We start from the raw sequence: 12,453 nt of genomic DNA on the forward strand, positions 1-12,453 counted from the left end.
ACCCATTCATTTGGGAGAAACACAACCAAATCCAAATGGTGCGATTTCATCCTCAAAGTCAAACCCTCAATGGTCTTTCCATTGTCCTGCCTCCAGAACCACCACCTGTTCTACAATCCTCCAAGGTAACTTTACTATTCCAATTGTTTTTAAAATTTAGAGTACCCAAGTATTTTTTTCCAATTAAGGGGCAATTCAGCGTGGCCAATCCACCTAACCTGCACATCTTTGGGTTGTGAGGGCAGAACCCACGCAGACACGGGGAGAATGCGCAAACTCCACACGGACAGTGACCCAGGGTCCTCAGCACCATCGGCAGCAGTGCTAACCACTGCGCCACCGAGCCGCCCTGCTCTTCCAATTCCGACCTTTTGTGCTTTCTGATTTACTTTTGCCATTGGTGGGCTGTGCCTTCAGTTGCCGAGAGCAAAACTCCGGAATTCCCTCCATAACCCTCTGTGCTCTCCTCCTTAAAAACTGTCTCGGGCCAAGTTTTCAGCCTCTTTTTTTATGTATTCAATTTTGTTCAATAAGGCCCCTGTGAAACACCTTACTGCAGTAAAGGTCGACATACAAGCATGGTTTCTCCTCCCTGATCCAGGAACCAAAGATTAATTGTAGCAGCGACCCCCAGATTCCGATCAGGTGTTTTAACACCGGCCTGATCTCTTACTGGCCCACATGGTGCTGTTTGCATGGTAACATGCTGCATTCACCAGCACATGACCAGGCATGCAGACTTGGCCCCCCAACAGTGTGAACCAGTGCTTGCTGCACCTGTCTGGGCAGCCATTTAATTCTACCACCAAAATGATGGGTCAACAGAAGTGGTCAAATCAAAAAAGAAACAATTTGCCCAAAAATGCACCAAGCCTCAATAACACAAAAAGGTGGCGTTTTGTTCAGAATCCTTCTTTGCAAAAAGGTGAATTTATCACCAGTTTGCTGCTCTGCTGAATCATATTCAGATAGATGTGAAAAGGTTGCTGGCTATCTGCAATCTTTGATCTGCAACCAAACTCTTAGTCACCTAGTCGAACATCCCACGCGGCACATTGTCAGATTTTGTTTGAATATCATAATATGAAGTGCCTTGGGATGTTCAGTTACATTAAAGGTGCTATATAAATGAAAGTTGATGCTGTCTGAGTTATTGCACAGTGCCTGCTGTGCTTGGGGCGGGATGCCCGTGAAGGGAAACACTCACAATCCAAAACCAGCGGATGGTGCCAGGCTTTTTAATTTTTGCGACATGACATGGTGAGGATCAGCATCCAGGACTGGGAAAGACTCCAACTACTCATCGGGACAGCCAGGAGGAGATACTCAGTGTATAAAACACCCAAATGAGCACCAGGCACGGCACAGTTGCTGCTCGGTGTTGAAAGAGTTATTCCCACTGAGAAACACGGAACGTTCAGGTTGAATTTTTTAGACGCATCGCGCCTGTGCTGGCTCTCTGAAAAGATCTCACTTACCGAACTCTCTCCCCTGTAGCTTTTGTTCCAAGTTTTTACCCAATTCCTTCTGGAAAGTTATTATTGAATCTGCTTCCACTGCCCTTTCAGGCAGCACCTTCCGAACATAGTAACTCGTTGCTTCATGAAAAATTGTATCTCACCTCTGCCACTCTGGTCAATTTTCTTAAACCTGAGTCCTCCTGGTTACTGGCCATTGGAAGCAGTCCCTCCTTCCCTCTCAAAACCCCCAGAGAATGAAAGAGATTTTCATCACTTTCACCAGCCAAAAATTGGGTTTCTCCTTCAAAGGCTTGCTCCAGTGACATTAATCCTTTTACACAACACAGCTAAAAACAGCCACTCCTTCCAAGTGAGCCATCAATCTGTGACACTGGTCAGAATGCAATCACGGACTATAAATACATTTCAAATAAAATTCCCAATGTGCTCCTGACTCGACCCGTTACACTTTCACCTGTAATTAATGAGACATTAGCTGTAAATAGAACAGCCTTGGCTCCAACTTCCCCATTCCTGAAAGCACAGTTAAGTGGAGACTGGCACGTCCCCCACCCTATCCCATCACCCCCTCTGGTAATGAAATGAAAATCGCTTATTGTCACAAGTAGGCTTCAAATGAAGTTACTGTGAAAAGTCCCTAGTCGCCACATTCCGGCGCCTGTTTGGGGAGACTGTAGCACAACCAAGTAACTAAAACTAGCAAGGCACAACCAGCAAGATTTCAGCAATAGGTTAGCGGGTGTACCATAGCCATGTGGTGCACCATGTCTGTCAGAGGGGTCAGTATGGAGGCAGCGCGACGCTGTCGGAGGGGTCAGTAATAATAATCTTTATTAGTGTCACAAGTAGGCTTACATTAACACTGCAATGAAGTTACTGTGAAAATCCCCTAGTCGCCACACTCCGCTGCCTGTTCGGGTACACAGAGGGAGAATTTAGAATGTCCAACTCACCTAACAGCACGTCTTTCGGGACTTGTGGGAGCAAACCTGTAGAGGGAGTGCGGCACTGTCGGCGGCCCAGTACAGAGGGTGCGCACGTTGTCAGAGGGGCCAGTACAGAGGAAACGCGGCGCTGTGGGAGGGGCCAGTACAGAGGGAGCACGGCGCTGTCGGAGGGAGGGCACGTTGTTGGAGGGGGCCAGTACGGAGGGAGCGCGGCGCTGTCGGAGCGAGGGCACGTTGTCGGTGGGGCCAGTATGGAGGGAGCACGGCGCTGTCGGAGGGAGGACACGTTGTCGGTGGGGACAGTATGGAGGGAGCACGGCGCTGTCGGAGGGAGGACACGTTGTCGGAGGGGCCAGTACGGAGGGTGCGCACGTTGTCGGTGGGGCTAGTACGGAGGGAGCACGCCGCTGTCGGAGGGAGGGCACCTTGTCGGTGGGGCCAGTACAGAGGCAGTGTATAGGTGGGGTCAGTACGAAGAAAGTGCGGCACTTTTGGAGGGCATATCTTTTGGACGAGGTATTAAATCAAAGCCTCACCATGCTATTGGAAGATGATCAACAGTTCTTTGTGCTGTTCCCACCACCACCGTTCGAACATCACGAATCTCAGATTACCTCATTGCAGTTTGTGGGAACTTGCTGTGCGTAAATTGGCTGCTGCATTACCTACATTAGTGAGTGCCCTGCAAAAACTACTTCATTGGCTGTCAAGTCCGTTGTGATTTTCTGAGGTCAATAAAGACACGATAAAAGCAGGTCTTTCCTTATCCTTTAGTAATTTATTCAACTTCACAACCAAACCCATCCGTGGCATCCATGCATACAGTGCACATTGCAGCATAAACCATGGTTACAATCCCAATTGCTGCCAATGATCATGGTCCTCGACTGTAATTAGTATTGAGAGAACCACCAACGATTCTAGTTTTAATCAGAATTGCGCCTGAATGACAGGCAGCTTAATTTGGTTCATCGCAGTCTATGGAATGAAAGAAAATAGCCAGCAACTACTTCAACCATGAAAATGTTGGCATCCAAGGATTAAATCAATCTGTGGCGTATTAATAGCCTTGCTTGGATTACAGGTGACATTGATGCTCAAACACCCACATAAAAACTAACTCCAAACATCCCAAAGCAAACACATCAGATCACATTATCAACCTCAAATGAAGCTCCCACATCACACAAGGTGTCAGTGCCCAAACACCTCAGAAATGTCACTCCCTCAAGATGCAATTGACCAAGTTGATCTCCTAAATTCTATAAAGGTAAAAGCTGAGATTGTCAGACAGGCAATGAGAAAACTAATGTTTTTGGATTTTATCTCCCCTGGTACAGCGAGAAGCTAGAACCAGGGGACAGCGTTTAAAAATAAGGTGGCTCCCATTTAAGATGGCAATTTCTTTTCTCTTGGAGGGTTGTAAGCCTGTGGAACACTTTGCCAAGAGAGTGGTGGAGGTAGGGTCACTGAATATTTTTACGGTTTAGGTAGATTATGGGTTGACAAGGGAATCAAAGGGTCAAGGGTAGAAAGGAAAGTGGAGTTGAGGCCACAATCAGTTCAGCAAATGGCAGAGCAGGCTCCGTGGACCAAACGGTCCGCTCCTGTCCCATGTTTGTTTGTACGCAAGTCTACTGAAGATTTAAAAAGATGCCGTCCCAAATTGGTGAAGCAGGGAGAGAAGAAAGGAAAATTGGCATTGCTTGCACGATTGTGTGTGCTCCCTTCCTCAGGTATTGTAGATCCTTGGTGGACCAGTCTTTGTCCAACTTGGAGCAATTAAAAAGACGAGGTCAATGCTCTTGGTCAATGCAGCCATTAACACATGCAAAGAACAAGATTAGGCCAAGTATCCTATGCAAAAGATCTTCAGTAAATATACATCCTGTTTCCCCAAATTATTTTCAATGAGTGCATACCATGTTTCCCCTCGAGATTTGTAATATGCCACAGAGGATTTCTCACTTCAAGTGACTACACACAAAAAAAAACCACATCCATAGAGAAAGGAAACTGCACAAATCGGCAAGGAAGCTTGCCAACTCAGTCAGTCCCCTCCGGGATGACAGAATGCAAATCTATTTGCCCTCCCCTTCAGATTTGCCATACTGAATACAAACATGTTGTGTGTACTCACAAACACACAAATGCAAACATTTACTCTGCAAAAATACTGGGCTGTATCTAAAAACAACACAACTGGCATTTCCTGAAAACTGAAGGGCTGGGATTACTGAGAGAGGAAGGAGGTGGATTGAACCGCAACATATTCAGGGACACCTCGAGCCTCCTTGGGAAGGGAGGAATGAGCAACAATTAAACAGAAATCCCCCAAACTCGGAGCGGGGCCGCCCGTACGGAGCGGGGCCGCCCGTACGGAGCGCTGCCGCCCGTACGGAGCGGGGCCGCCCGTACGGAGCGGGGCCGCCCGTACGGAGCGAGGCCGCCCGTACGGAGCGAGGCCGCCCGTACGGAGCGAGGCCGTCCGTACGGAGCGAGGCCGCCCGTACGGAGAGACAGCATATATAGACAGCATATAGATATAACAGATCCATAGGCAGTATATAAATAGCACAGTATATAGTACAGTACATATACTTTATATTGTACAGTATATAGCATAAAGATATGACAAATACATAAATATCTATAGACAGTATTTAAATATATATTTTTAAGTTTGCAAATAATGCAGAACAGAGATTTAGAAGTTTAGCCAATATCAGTTGCTTGAAGGTATGTAATGTGTAAAGTATGAGATATAATGTGTAATGTGTGAGGTATGTGTACAGTGAGGTATATAATATGTACAGTGAGGTATATAATGTGTAAGGTGTGAGGTATGTGTAATGTGAGAGGTATGTGTACGGTGAGGTATATAATGTGTATGGGGTGAGGTACATAATGTGTAAGGTGTGAGGTATATAATGTGTAAGGTGTGAGGTATATAATGTGTATGGGGTGAGGTATATGATGTGTATGGGGTGAGGTATATGTGTATGGTGTGAGGTATATAATGTGTAAGGTGAGGTATATAATGTGTAAGCCGAGGTATATTCATAGTATTCATAGAATTTACAGTGCACAAGGTATATGATGTGTGAGGTATATAATATATAATGTGTATGAAGTATATAATGTGTAAAGTAAGGTATATAATGTGTATGGTGAGGTATATAAGGTGTACAGTGAGGTGTGAGGTATATAGTGTACAGTGGGAGATATATAGTGTGTACGGTGAGATATATAAGGTGAGGTACATAGTGTAAGGTGAGGTATATAATGTGTACGGTGATATGTGTACGGTGAGGTATACAAGGTGTACAGTGAGGTGAGGTATATAACGTGTACGGTGAGGTGTACAGTGAGAGGTATGTGTATGGTGAGGTATATAAGGTGTAAGGTGAGGTATGTAATGTGTATGGGGAGGTATGTAATGTGTACGGTGAGGTATATAAGGTGTACAGTGAGGTGAGGTATCGAAGGTGTAGTGAGGTGTGTACAGAGAGAGGTATACAATGTGCAAGGTGAGGTATAAAAGGTGTAAGGTGAGGTATGTAATGTGCAAGGTGAGGTATGTAATGTGCAAGGTGAGGTATATAATGTGCAAGGTGAGGTATATAATGTGTACGGTGAGGTATATAATGTGTATGGTGAGGTATATAGGTGCAAGGTGAGGTATATAGGTGTAAGGTGAAGTATATAATGTGTAAGATGAGATATATAAGGTGAGGTATATAAGGTGCACGGTGAGGTATATGTGTACGGTGAGGTATATAATGTGTAAGGTGAGTATATATAGGGTGTGGGTTTGCAGTGCCGGGTTGCCGCTCCGGGCGGTGAGGGCGAGTTGCCGAGTGCAGAGCACAAGTTGTGAAGCTTTGCAAAGGGGAGAGAGGCGGGTACTCACAGGACACACAGCGCATAGGCCCCGCTCACACTCTCGCTGTCCCGCACCAAGAAGCTGCCGTCCCTGCCCGCCCGGGCCAGCAGCTCCTCGGCCGCCGCTCGGCTCAGGTCCCGGTGATACCACAGAGCGGGGCCGGGTCCGGGGCTGGGGCAGCCGGCCGCCATGGCTGGACGGGGTGCAGTGAGGGTGCTGAGGCCGGGCCGGACGGACAGGCGGCGGCCCCGCTCCCGCCGACTATCACCTCACAGCCCGCCGGGCCGCCAGCGCACTTCTGATCGGGGGCGGGGCAGGAGGCGGGGCCGCAATGCCGGGGGCGGGCCCGGATCGCGGGGGCGGGGCCGGGCCGCGGGTGCGTGCCGCTATGCATGGGGCGGGGCCGGGCCGCGGGGGCGGGGCCGGATCGCGGGGGCGGGCCGCAGTGCAGGGGGCGGGGCCGGAGCGCGGGGGCGGGCCGCAGTGCAGGGGGCGGGGCCGGATCGCGGGGGCGGGCCGCAGTGCAGGGGGCGGGGCCGGATCGCGGGGGCGGGCCGCAGTGCAGGGGGCGGGGCCGGAGCGCGGGGATAGGGTGGGGGTGTAGGGATCGGTAGGGTGCTCTTTCCAAGGGCCGGTGCAGACTCGATGGGCTGAATGGCCTCCTTCTGTACTGTGTCTATGATTCTAAGCATCTAACAGCCACTACCCGAGAATGGTGGCTGCTGATGAAATAAATCAGGTTAAAGTCCACTGGACTTTAATCTGGTGTTGTAAAAATTCTTACTCAGCCCAACACCAGCATCTCCAAAATAAATGAGTCTGTGTGGAGTCTTCCGGCCTAAGCGAGAGCATAGAACAGGTCACGCGCCTTGCACGTACACTTGACATTAAGCGTCCTCCATGTACATGCTTTTGGTGCCAAATAACATAGAACATACAGTGCAGAGGGAGGCCATTCGGCCCATCAAGTCTGCACCGACCCACTTAAGCCCTCACTTCCACTCTACCACTCTACCCCCGTAACCCAATAACCCCTCCAAACCTTTTTGGTCACTAAGGCCAATTTATCATGGGCAATTCACCGAACCTGCACATCTTTGGACTGCGGGAGGGAACCGGAGCACCCGGAGGAAACCCACGCAGACACGGGGAGAGAGTGCAAACTCCGCACAGACAGTGACCCAGCGGGGAAATCGAACCTGGGACCCTGGTGCTGTTAAGCCACAGTGCTATCCACTTGTGCTACCGTGCTGCCCAACAGATATGAGATGGCCACAGACTGAAATTGGCAGTTTACCTATTGGACATGATGTTCCAACAGAATCTACTGGAGACAGCTGCTTTGGAGAATCCATGGCAGGACAGGGCAGAGCATGTATAAGTCGCTGAAGGTGAGCATGCAGATGCAGCAGGCAGTAAAGAAAGCTAATGGTACGTTGGCCTTCATTGCGAGAGGTTTTGAGTATAGAAGCAGGGATGTGGTGCTGCAATTGTACAGGGCCTTGGTGAGGCCACACTTGGAGTATTGTGTGCAGTTTTGGTCTCCTTCTCTGAGGAAGGATGTTCTTGCTCTCGAGGAAGTGCAGCAAAGGTTTACTGCACTCCAGGGATGGCGGGACTGTCATATGAGGAGAGATTGACGAGGTTGGGATTGTTCTCGCTGGAGTTCAGAAGAATGAGGGGGAATCTCAGAGACTCATAAAATTCTAACAGGGCTAGACAGGGTAGATGCTACCAATGATGGGTGTGTCCAGAACCAGGGGTCACAGCCTGAGGATTCAGGGTAAACCATTTCGGACAGAGATAAGGAGACACTTCTTCACACAAAGAGTGGTGAGCCAGTGGAATTCATTACCACAGGAATATAGCACTTGGAGAGAATGGAATCAAAGGCTATGGGGAGAAAGCAGGATTAGGCTATTGAGTTGGATGATCAGCCATGATCGTGATGAATGGCGGAGCAGGTCTCCTCCTGCTCCAATCTTCTATGTATCTATGTATCTATGTGCTAGTGTTAGCTCTGACAGAGTTTCTGATCCTCTGGAGCTCAGCCGACAAAGAAGGAACTTAACTCGGAAACAAAGCCGTATAAAGAACATGCAGACTCTGCAGAGACAGTGACCCAAGCCGGGATTCAAACGTGGGACCCTGATGCTGTGAAGCAACAGTGCTAACCACTATGCTACTTTGCCACCCCAATAGATAATATGTCCCATCCATTAGCTGATTGAATGAACCAGCACGTTACAAAGCAAATCATCTACTGCTAAGATGCGATTCCACAATTGGGCAGCACTTGCTGAACAATCCCAAGTGCACTAATAGCTCCACTAATGACCAATTTAAGAAAACCAGCGATCTCGGAATGTGGCTCATTTACACTTGCGATAAGTGGCATATGTTCATACACAGGAACCTATTCTCTGCAAACAGAAGGAATATGTTCAGATTTTGTGTCTTTTATGAAATACCTTGGAGCTCAGGAAGCCTATCGATCCCTATTGATTTCTCCATGGCAACCTTCTCACCCTTTTCTCTTGTCGTGTAAATTTGATTGTTTGAAATTTGGTATTCTTGTGCTTGTCCTGTTAAGTGAAGTTGGAGTTCTGCGGAAAGGTTTTCAAAAGTATGAAACGTTTAGGGAAGATGGTATCTAACAGCACAGAAAGAGGCCAGCACTTGGTCCCAATCCCCTGTTCTTACCGCATGGCCCTACAGCTTTCCTTTCAAGTATTTTTCCAATTCCCTTTTGTAAGTTACGACTGAACCTGTTTCCATCGCCCTTCAGGGCAGTATGTTAAAGAACACAACTCAGAAAATAAATACTTATCTTACCCATCTCTCTTGATGATTTTCTTAAATCTGTGTCCATGGTTATTGCTCCTTCTACCACTAGAAAGGTCTTTCTTATTTTTCCAATTCTACTCAATTTGCAACTCATCATTTGCCAATGAGTACTGTTGGGAAAAGGAGACATGCCGTCAAAGCTTTTCACCTTGCACTCATCAGAACAAATTCACCAGGAATGTAGGCCATGCATCCCAACAATTGGTGGATGCTATCAAATAGCACATCACTTCAGCTATTCTCTACAGGCACAGTATGACAGTGACCAACCATTAAGACGCTCAAACAGTGTTCTACATTAAATGTAGAATTGGAGAACACTTGCTAAACAATCCTGATTGTGTCAAGAATTACACTGACACCAATTTAAGATTACCAGTCAGGTTCACAGTGTGGCTCACATGTGCTGAAAGCCACGTTTATTCACACACAGAGCTCTGTCCTTTGCAGACAGAAGGAGCATATCCACACATTGCACCTTTTCCAACTGAACAAAAACTTGGGGGGGGAACAACCATTCCCTAGTTCATTCCCCACGGCAATGCCCTGACCAGAGTTGACCGGCCTGGTTTAAATTTAAACAAAAGCAGTCAAACTTTTCCTGGTACATTCTCCATGGCCGCACCTCTACCAATCAATATTCAGATTTGCAGGTCTGATAACCTATTCTGCTCGAAGGAAAACAATCCCAACTATCAAACAAAATTTGACACCAAGCCACCAGAGGAGATATTAGGGCTGACAACCAAACGATTGGTCAAAGTGATGGGCTTTAGAGATAGAAAATGAACTTGCGTTGTGAGGATATTTACCAGGATCCTTTGGCTCAAAGCACGGCTTCCAATCAGCACAATCATTGTTACACACAACTAGCCCTTGTCAATTAGCCCACCTTTCTCCAAGTCAAAATTAGTTGTGTCCTCTACAAAGTTCCTGAGAAATTTCTAACACTGATTTGAAGGCAGACTAGCCTGGAGTTATCAAGTCTTTTCATCCCTTCTGTTTTGACCAGGAACTTGACACCACTCCCAAATAAAAATAATTTTTATAGTAATAATCACAAGTAGGCTTACGTTAACACTGAAATGAAGTCACTGTGAAAAGCCCCTAGTCGCCACATTCCAACACCTGTTCGGGTACACAGAGGCAGAATTCAGAATGTCCAAATTACCCAACAGCACGTCTTTCGGGACCTGTGGGAGGAAACCGGAGCACCCGGAGGAAACCCACGCAGACACGGGGAGAACGTGCAGACTCCGCACAGACAGTGACCCAAGCCGGGAATCGAATCTGGGACCCTGGTGCTGTAAAGCAAAAGTGCTAACCACTGTGCTACCGTGCCGTCCATCTAATGAGGTTTGATAGATTGTGGCCAGACACTCTGCAATTTTTACCCTCGTCTCCTTCAGAAATCAAGGATAAATCCCACCTGGAACAGGTGGCCTTTCTATTTGAATGTTGCCAGCTGATTAAGTAACTCATCTTTACCTCTTTGTATTTTAGCCAATTGTTCTCACTGAGCACCCTTTACAGCTGAATTCGTCTGGTTTTGTTTGCAGGCCGATGCAACATATGTTATTCAGTACCTCAGCTCCATCCACTCTCTTGCAAAAAGATCTCCCATTTAGTCCCGAATGCTAATTGTACATTAATTATGTTATTAGGGTGCACAGGTAAAGGGTATTATTAAATGCCTAGACCACTTATAAAGAGAGATTTGCTCCTTGAAGATGCTGTCAATTTGGTTAATTTAGTTAACTTGTTTAATTGCTCTTAGTTCATAGATATTCAAAAGTGTATATAGAGACATGGCTGTCAATTCAGTTACTTTGATTCATTAGTCTGGTAAAAGCAATTACTGCGGATGCTGGAATCTGAAACCAAAGAGAAAATGCTGGAAAATCTCAGCAGGTCTGGCAGCATCTGTAGGGAGAGAAAAGAGCTAATATGTCGAGTCCAGATGACCCGTTGTCAAAATCTGGTTGTCTTCACAGAGTCTCGATACAGAGATTGCTGCTAACCAGGGCTGGTGGGTCAAAGGTAGACACTTACAATGCTGTACTCTGTAAATAAACCTACTCCAAATTCATATGTATGTTCATAAAGTAATTCGTTTCTAGCTTCATTCGTTACCATCTGGCTCAGGATCCACTTAACACCTAATTGATCCTCTCTATACCCACAAACAATCCTTTTGTTCATTATATATTTATAAAATATTTTAGAGTTTCATTTTCTGTCTTCCATTAATGATGCTTCCCACACACTCTTTATCTCTCATTCCCTGCTTCAATTCTCCTCTGCATTTTCTGTACATTCTTTGATTCTCTAACATATTTTCCAGTACTTTAGATGGGTCCGCTTTGAGTACATTAGATGGGTCCATTTTTGTCCAATGTGTGCAGGAGGGTTTCCTGACACAGTATGTAGATAGGCCAACGAAAAGCGAGGCCGTATTGGATTTGGTACTGGGTAATGAACCAGGCCAGGTGTTAGATTTGGAGGTAGGTGAGCACTTTGGTGATAGTGACCACAATTCGATTACATTTACTTTAGTGATGGAAAGGGATAGGTATATACCGAAGGGCAAGAGTTATATCTGGGGGAAAGGAAAATACTAAGGCAGTCAAAACACTTGTCAAGAGGAAAAAGGAGGCTTATGTAAAGATGAGACATGAAGGTTCAGTAAGGCGCTCTAGAGTTACAAGTTAGCTAGGAAGGACCTAAAGAGGGAGCTAAGAAGAGCCAGGAGGGGACATGAGAAGTCTTTGGCGGGTAGCATCAAGGATAACCCTAAAGCTTTCTATAGATATATCAGGAATAAAAGAATGACTAGGGTAAGAGTAGGGCCAGTCAAGGACAGTAGTGGGAAGTTGTGCTTGGAGTCCGAGGAGATAGGAGAGGTGCTAAATGAATATTTTTCGTCAGTATTCACACAGGAAAAAGACAATGTTGTCGAGGAGAATACTGAGATTCAGGCTACTACAGTAGAAGGGCTTGAGGTTCATAAGGAGGAGGTGTTAGCAATTCTGGAAAGTGTGAAAATGGATAAGTCCCCTGGGCCGGATGGGATTTATCCTAGGATTCTCTGGGAAGCTAGGGAGGAGATTGCTGAGCCTTTGGCTTTGATCTTTAAGTCATCTTTGTCTACAGGAATAGTGCCAGAAGACTGGAGGATGGCAAATGTTGTCCCCTTGTTGAAGAAGGGGAGTAGAGACAACCCCGGTAACTATAGACCAGTGAGCCTTACTTCTGTTGTGGGCAAAATCTTGGAAAGGTTTATAAGAGATAC

At 46.7% G+C, this 12,453-nt stretch overlaps 1 protein-coding gene across 1 annotated transcript in view; it reads right to left on the reverse strand.

The window, feature by feature from the left end:
- The window catches only part of inppl1a (inositol polyphosphate phosphatase-like 1a), a 234,805-nt gene extending 228,206 nt beyond the window's left edge, over positions 1–6,599 (reverse strand). Inside the window, exon 1 of the mRNA XM_072477475.1 lies at positions 6,342–6,599. Within this exon, the coding sequence (XP_072333576.1) occupies positions 6,342–6,505 (164 nt within the window). The 5' untranslated portion in view covers positions 6,506–6,599. The remainder of the gene's footprint in view (positions 1–6,341) is intronic.
- Between the last annotated feature and the right edge of the window lie 5,854 nt (positions 6,600–12,453).

The sequence above is a fragment of the Scyliorhinus torazame genome, chromosome 15, assembly GCF_047496885.1.
Source record: "Scyliorhinus torazame isolate Kashiwa2021f chromosome 15, sScyTor2.1, whole genome shotgun sequence".
Taxonomy (NCBI): Eukaryota; Metazoa; Chordata; class Chondrichthyes; order Carcharhiniformes; family Scyliorhinidae; genus Scyliorhinus; species Scyliorhinus torazame.